The sequence below is a fragment of the Rhagoletis pomonella genome, unplaced genomic scaffold (genome assembly GCF_013731165.1).
Source record: "Rhagoletis pomonella isolate Grant_MI unplaced genomic scaffold, Rhpom_1.0 Rhpom_scaffold_00005, whole genome shotgun sequence".
Lineage (NCBI taxonomy): Eukaryota > Metazoa > Arthropoda > Insecta > Diptera > Tephritidae > Rhagoletis > Rhagoletis pomonella.
In genome coordinates, this window is record NW_023458559.1 from 14990426 (window position 1) to 14998899 (window position 8474).

At 32.7% G+C, this 8474-nt stretch overlaps 1 protein-coding gene across 1 annotated transcript in view; it reads right to left on the minus strand.

Moving 5' to 3' along the window:
* Window positions 1-1721: 1721 nt before the first annotated feature.
* Window positions 1722-8474, minus strand: part of LOC118740013 (52 kDa repressor of the inhibitor of the protein kinase-like) — a 34783-nt gene continuing 28030 nt past the window's right edge. Inside the window, exon 2 of the mRNA XM_036471513.1 lies at window positions 1722-2348. Coding sequence (XP_036327406.1) covers window positions 1722-2348 — 627 coding nt within the window. The remainder of the gene's footprint in view (window positions 2349-8474) is intronic.

Consider the following 8474-nt stretch of genomic DNA (forward strand, 5'->3'; position numbering starts at 1 on the left):
GTAGTAAATGAGCGATACGTTTGTATGTCCTATGCAAAATTATTTAATTTCAAAGATGTTTTACCCCCACAGTAACATATTTCAAATTGATATTAAAATTATTTCCGCTTCATATTTAGCTTTTTATCTTTTATTGGGAACTACAAAAAATTAACGCTATTCATTATATTTATGTATACATATGTATGTTCATGCAAGAATGCAAACACAACATTAATTTGCTTTTTCGTTCATTCAATTAAAACTTTTTTGCATTTCTCTCCATATGCAAAATAAGCATTTTCTTTGTTGCCTTGCCATTAGTTCTATTACGTATGTACATATATACATCTATCTATACATAGTATAAAGGAAAGTCGAGATACTTTGCATGGGGGTTCAAATATAATAAAAATCACTCGGAATCAAATTTTATTTCAAACTCTTAATGTAGTTGATTAATTGATCCTTATTAATACACATCGATGGTCCTCTGCAATAACGGCACAAACCAAAATCCAAAAAAACTAAATTGTTCCATTTGAAAAGGCAATCTTAACTAATAGCAAAATATAAATTTAGTTTAATTTTAGTAAGCAGAGTGGAGTACTAAACTTACATTTTATTGACTTATTTTCTCACAAATAGAGGAATATTAACAGGAAATATGACTACTATTTTCTTACTACAAAAGTATGTAGAACAGGTGTATAAAAAATTAATAAATGTAAAGTAAAAACATACATATAAACTTGCGGATTTGTTTTACAAAAATTATTTAAAGAGCAGACGTCTCGGTTGCTCTGCAAACCAGTTAATCGTTTCTTCAATTATTTCATATTGATTCTCTAAAACAAATTTTCGATGTAGGCTTAAGATGCATAAACCTAAAGGCAAATTTTATAAGAAATTAAACTGACGATTTATTTAAATGATTACCGTTAAGTCGAGTTTCGCCCATTGTCGAGCGCAGCCAAGTTTTTACCCTTCTTAGTGTGCTAACCGACCTTCCAATTGTGCAAGTTGTACACGGCAGAGCTAACTGCAAATGTAAGGCATTTTTTACTACAGGGAATAAAGTTTTGCTTTCAGCTACCATTTCTTCTATCCCAACGAGCTTTAGTTCATCCGGAGTTTTTTGTTTTCTCTCCCAATTAACATACCACACTTGAGATTCTATTACTAAGCCTTCCAATTCATAAAACTTCTCAATCGATACCATTTTTTCTTGGAAATCTGTTTTAGAGAGGGATAGCATATGTAGTGGGTGCAAAAATTATGTAAAAAACGCTAGCGTATTTTCAGAACCAAATCGTTCTTTTAGAGACATTTGCAACGAATCTAAATAAGGGATTACTAATGCCCTCTTGAAATATTCTTCGGCGGAAGTTGCAGGTGCATTATTTCTTTGAGTTTGCCTGTTACATACTCTCGGTGCTTTCAACTCAATTCCCAGCGTATCTGTAACAACTGCTAGTTCAGACAACAGTTCTTGAATGCCATTATCAATTTCTTCACGATGCTGCGCTATTAAATCATTATGTTTTTTATGAGTTCAGCACACTCCACCACATTCAAACTGATCGCTTGCAACGAATTAGCAATTAGCTCCAATAATGCTGCGTATTTTGCAATTACAAATAACGCAATTAAAAAAGTTGTATTTGTTGCCGCTGAATGTAATCGGAAAGCTGTTTTCCGTGTGGTGGCATTTCCCTCCACGGATAACTTTTCCAGTCCACCTAGTATATCCACCAAATTTTTTTGTGACCACCGCGTTTCACAAAGTAGGGGAACATTTGGAGCATATCTTCGGCGTGTGGCAGATTCGCGAAAAAAACGATAATGTATTTGATAGTGGCAACTGTGTTTCTAATAACCGAGACATTACTCAAATCGTTGACCACTAGATTTAGCCTGTGGCTGGCACAATGAAAATATAAAGCTTTAGGATATTTTTGTCTGAGGAGCTTCTGAACACCTGCATCTTTTCCCGGCATCGTTGAGCGCCCTTCATACCCTTCACTAACACAATTCATGGGATTCAATCCTTGGTGCTTCACAAACGTGTAAATTGCATTCGCAATGGTTTTAGCATCCATAGCTTCTAGCTCTGTGAATCCAAGGAATTCCTCATGAACTATAGCGTCTTCATCCGAAAATCGAATGCCTACAGCTAACTGCTCCTTTCCGGATAAATCGCAACTTTCATCAGCTAATATGCTATATGCAAATGCGCTTTTAATGCGCGTTACAAGTTTCTCCCTTACAACACTTCCACATATTTCTATGTTCGATGTGTATTTAGTCCTTTCACTTCCAACTGAAAAATGCTTCTTCAACACATCATCCCCAGCGTCAATCTTCAGCTTTATGAGGTCAAGAAAAATACCTAAAATAATTTATTACTATTTAAAATTAAATTAATTAATTAAATTAGGAATTCGTGTCTCTACCCGTGACAGACATCTAGTAAAATACCTTATCAAAGTTCTAATACCTCATCAAACATCTAGTAACAATCTTGTATATTAAAAAAATTTGTTTCTATCATTTAAATACTGCATGTGCCGGCATTTGAACCTGCGACCCACAGAATTCATAACCGACATCTCTACCTACTCAGCTACGGCAGTCAAAAGCTTTTTATTATAAGCTTTTATTTAACTTGGTCATCCCCCGCAAATCGCGGAGATTTCCAATCGATTTTAAACTGACTTCCCGACAAGTTAGAGACTTGAAATTTTCAGCATAGTTCCAATCACGATGACAATGCAATTAAAAATATAAATGAATTCCCCATATGGTCCAGGGGTCTTGATTCAAAGGCGGTCAAAAAATAGTAAGATTTATGGCTAACAGAGCGTAATTTGCCAAAGAACGTAAAACCACTTTAAAATTGTTAAAGCTGTCGGCGATAGTATAGCAAAGCTACTTGTGGCAAATTCTGATATCAACCTAGTCTAGATATGAACCTCGTTGTAAGAATTAGAAAACTCCAGTTGTCGCCCCGACAGAAGAAGTTAAATATTGCGCCTAAATATATGCCAGGCTACAACGGAAATGGACGACACGCCATTTCTTTAAATAAAATTAACTGCTGCTATATGTACATATGCATGTTTATACAAACCATAAGCAAACATTTTGCTTGCCAAGTTTTCTGTTCTCTTTCATTGCAAGTTGAATTATTTTAATATCTATTGCAAAATTTTGTACATAAAATGAAATAACACTTTTTACAACGGTTTTATAAATGGACTAAAAATTATAAAATAAAATAATGTAAAAAAAATATTTTTTAAAAACAAGCTTTTATTTAACATGTACAATCAAAGGAATAAAATAAAGTAGTGTAACAAAAGATTTTTTAGCAAGAAAATTTTGTCAAAACTGCACTAAAATGAATAAAATAAAATAGGTTAAGGTCTCGTTAAAGTTACTAAAAGCCATTTAGTGAAAGGAGTTATTCAAACTGTAATGAAAATTACTAACAATTTGTACTAATTTACTTCGTTTTTAAAAAAGCTTGTCGCGCGAATAGCAAACCGACATTAAAATATCTGCATACATACATATACATACATACCTAACCAATTATGCATGTAGGCTGAATTTGCTTTTATTTAACATGTACAATCAAAGGAATAAAATAAAGTAGTGTAACAAAAGATTTTTTAGCAAGAAAATTTTGTCAAAACTGCACTAAAATGAATAAAATAAAATATGCTAAGATCTCGTTAAAGTTACTAAAAGCCATTTAGTGAAAGGAGTTATTCAAACTCTAATGAAAATTACTAACAATTTGTACTAATTTACTTCGTTTTTAAAAAAGCTTGTCGCGCGAATAGCAAACCGGCATTTAAATATCTGCATACATATAAATACATACATACATACCTAACCAATTATGCATGCACGCTGAATTCGCCGACAAGCTTTTTTAAAAACGAAGTAAATTAGTACAAATTGTTAGTAATTTTCATTAGAGTTTGAATAACTCCTTTCACTAAATGGCTTTTAGTAACTTTAACGAGACCTTAACTTATTTTGTTTTATTCATTTTAGTGCAGTTTTGACAAAATTTTCTTGCTAAAAAATCTTTTGTTTCACTACTTTATTTTATTCCTTTGATTAAACATGTTAAATAAAAGCTTATTTTTAAAAAAATATTTTTTTTTACATTACTTTATTCTAAAGATAGTAATGAGAAATCAGATCGAGTTTTCGAGCATTCATGGCTTACAAAATATACATCATGGCTAGCGTATTCATGCAAATTAAAAGGTGCGCTATGCATTTATTTCGATTTGTTTGCGCCGATATGCCCTCGAGGAGTGCTTGGTTCATTTGTGTTAAAACCATTCACCCGGTACAAGAATATGCACGAATACTGCAAGAATCACGCAGTAAATAGGTATCATCGTGAAGCGGTTGCCGCTGCTAGTGCTTTAATTTCGGAGCCACCCATTGACGTGGCATCTCTCAATCGTGGGTTAAATGAGATGTATATTACTCACGAGTCTCTGCTGGCCGGCCCAATTTCTGCAGATTGGCCGGGCTCATCTAACTTTCTTTTCGTTTGCGTTAAACCCCATAAATACATATAAGAAATTCAGTTTTTAAAGAAGAAGTACGTTACTCACAAGGCTCCGCTGGTTTAATTACTGCAACCTGTAGGCCGTTTCTGTAACTTTTCTCTACCGATTATTTCTCTAATGGTAGAGAAAATACGTCACTCTCACTTACTAATTAGCAGTAGAGAACAGGGCGGCGAATTCATATCTCAATTCGCCTTGGTAGAGAATTGTTACAGAAACGAGCTACTGGACAGGCTCGTCCAACTTTCCTTTTATTCCCTCTAAAATACACAAATGGGTGAGTTTCTTACACTTTTTTCTTTTATATTTCTTTTTAATAATTTTCCCTTTCTCTGAAAGAATTTACGAATATCCATCGCTCCAAATTAGCAATAACTTTGTGACATATGTATGCAAGGCGAATTGATTATCAGCTGTACAAATAAAAGTATAAACAGAATCAAATCATTGAGCGAACTTCGTTGGAAGAAAATTCGTTGGCAAAATTAATACACACTTCAGTATATGAGATAGCAGAAAACAAAAGCGACAACGAAATTCGTCTGACGAAATTCGGTGAGAATATATTTGTTTTTAATTTTTCCATTGCCGCCGGTCACAAAATCAGCTATCAGAAGAAAAAGAATGGGAAATTTGGGGCTTCATGTTTTCAGTTTTGTAGTTTTATATTTTTATTTGCCATTCAGCTGATGCGAATTTCTTTTCGGTTCTATTTTTCTATGCGAAATGTTGCGTCGAAATTCGCTTATCAAGGAGGTCCTGTTTATGCTATAACACCACATTAAATGAATTCGCCTTGTATGCATGTATGTATACCGGCAAGGCGAATTTAATACGAACAGTGACGTTATGCTTTCCCCGGCGAAAAATTCAGATTACCTTGTATAAATTCGGCTTGGTATACCGGTGTTGAAATTTTGGGGATGGTAAGAAAAGTGTGAAACAAAAACGGGTGACTCGAGAGCAATGAATTTTGTAACTTGCTTACATTTGTAACTTATTAAAAATTCATTTTTTTTTTGGAAGTATTATATACATAGAAGGTAAACGACGCCCATGATTCTTTGTACGCGGTAATTGGTGTTGATATTTGAGATTTTTAAATTGTACTAAATTAACGACAAAGACTGCAACTTTTTGAGCTTAATTGTACTTTTCACCATTTCCGTCAAAACATTACCTCCCGTTTTCCTTCGACCAAACATAAACTATATTTTTGTCTCCTACAGTAAGTTTACAATCTTTCAGTTCATTGTACAGCTTCAGTTGGTGTAGACTTAATTTAACGTAACTTTTCACTGAGATCGTTCCAACTAGCCCATAAAGTCATATCCAGTTTTGACAGAAAGTCCCACTAAAATTTATTAAGTTTAAAGTTTAACTTAAGTATACACAAATAAATTCTTAAATTATATTCCACATTTTAAAAAGTACACCCAGCGATAAAATTCTGGGGTCACCCAGTTTGAGCTATATATTTAATACTTTTTTTTTAAATTAATTTTCATAATTTTTATATGAAAGTACAGCTCATTGAAGAAAAATATCAACAACGGTGTTGCGGATTTTCTTCCATGTAAAATAAAATGCCAACATTCCTTATATGGAAGAAGGTGCGCAACACACAATTAGTTACGACTTTTTCCATTTCAGTGGTGATCTTGTTGCATTATTTTGCATTTCAGGTGACGAAATTCTGAATAAAAACTGCGAAATTTTGGTGAAAATTTGTTGATTTTTTTTCAATATTTGAATCCGTGGTTTATTTCGTTTCGTTAGACAATGACCTCTACTTTTATAAAAAAAATTTTAATTTATTAGAAAAATATAAAAAAAAATAGCCCAACCCGGGTAACAGTATAATTTTGTCGCGGGATATATATTCAAATACAATAACTACAAAAAATTAATACAGAAGATAGATCAGTTTATATTAGGGAAAATCATTCACATAAAATGATATCAGTAACATTAAAATGGAAGTCCACAATAGTAATTTTTAGTTTCAACGCATGAAATTTACGTAAAATTTTTTACTTTCAATCCCCGAATTATTCAATTACATACTTAATTTTCTGCTGGATCTTCATTAGGTAAACTGCACTTCCAAGATTTTTTTAAATATATAGCGAAGAGGGATATTTCACCCACCGCTGATAAAAAATCGCAACCACTTCAACGCTCAACACTAATACGCCATTCACAATCACGTTTATTAAATATATAGATCAAATTACGATTCAGAGTTTCGTTTTGTACCAAATATGAAATGTAGGTATGTCCATTTACTTAAATGCAAACGTATGGATAATCAAAGTGCTGGAGAGATTTCATTTTTGTAAAAAAAAATATTTTTGATGTTGAAATTGTACTTAAAATCAGTAAATTGTACTTTAGTATTTTTCAAACCTAATTGTACCGAAAAAAGTATTGTACTTAAAATATCAAGACTGGCGGTATTCTCGAAAACTACTGAACGGATGATGACGAGATTTTCTCTAATATACTCTGTATCGATAGGAGAGACCTTTTTTATTCAGAATTTTAATAGGGTTGCGACTTGTCTAAAAAACTATAAGATCTTCACCGCTCGTTGGATTACAAAAAATGAGGTGTCAAATGAAAGCGATGGATCTCTGGAAAATCACTAATGTCTTATTTTTTTAATTGGGTTGCCACCTGTTAAGAATATTACTATATTCAATCCTAATAAGCGTAGGCGTCAGTTCTGCACCGTTACTGACAAATTTAAAGACTTAGCCTCTAGATGTGTAATAATGTATTATTTTGCTGGGTAGGGTTGCCACCTGTTTAAAAACTATAAGATCTTCACCGTTCATTGGATAAAAAAAAGAGATACCAAGAGAAAGTGCATGGCCTTCGCATGTACAAAAACATTAATTTTTTTGAGTAGGGTTGCCACCTGTTTAAAATTACTATATTCTATACATAGTATAAAGAAACGGCGAGATATTTTGACCACGCTACACGATGGATTTAGATAAGATTTTTTAAGTATATACTAAACGAAGTACATGATAACATATGATTTCTTTCTCCAAATACGTAAATGTACATACATATGCATTAGGGATGTTAATTTTTCAGCTTTTTCCGATCCCGGGAGTTTCGGTACGTTGTTACCACTATCCCGGGATCCCGGGGTTAGTCCCGGTATTTAAATATTCATTACTTTTCGCCAACTTAAATCGAAAAAATTGCTTCTATATTGTTTGAGAAGCTCTCCTACCATAAAATAAATAAAAATAAATGGTTTATTTTGGAATATTTTGTCAAATTTGGTTTGCAGACAACCCGGTTTCGGCATTGTGCCATCTTCAGTGTTATTTTTCGTTCTCGACACTGAAGATGGCACAATGCCGAAACCGGTTTGTCTGCAAACCAAACTTGACAAGGGATGACGGAAATTCGTTCCAAAATAAATCATCTTACCACCCTGTCGGAAAAATCAACCAACACCAACACAAAAATAAATGGGTTTGAAATCTACTTTTTATTTAAAGTGGCGTTTTTATTTTTTCTTTCTGACGTCAGGATTTATTTCAAAGGACTCTGTAATTTCAAATATATGATTAATTCCAAAAATTATTTTAAAAATTCAATGGAATGTAGAATAAAAATATTGATACCTTTTGAATTAAAAAAATTAAATTTTTTTGATCCCCAAGCACGAATATGTAACCTTTTAAGCTAATCAAATCAGAAGGACGAAATACGAGGATTTTATGGAGTTTATATAAGTCCTTAACATATAATTTTTTCAAAAAGAAATATTGCGAAATTTCAAGTATAAAACTTTAAAAGAACATTTTAATTACTATCCAGTCCTTCTGCACCAAAAACTTGAATCTGTTTAAATTCTACAGGATTTCC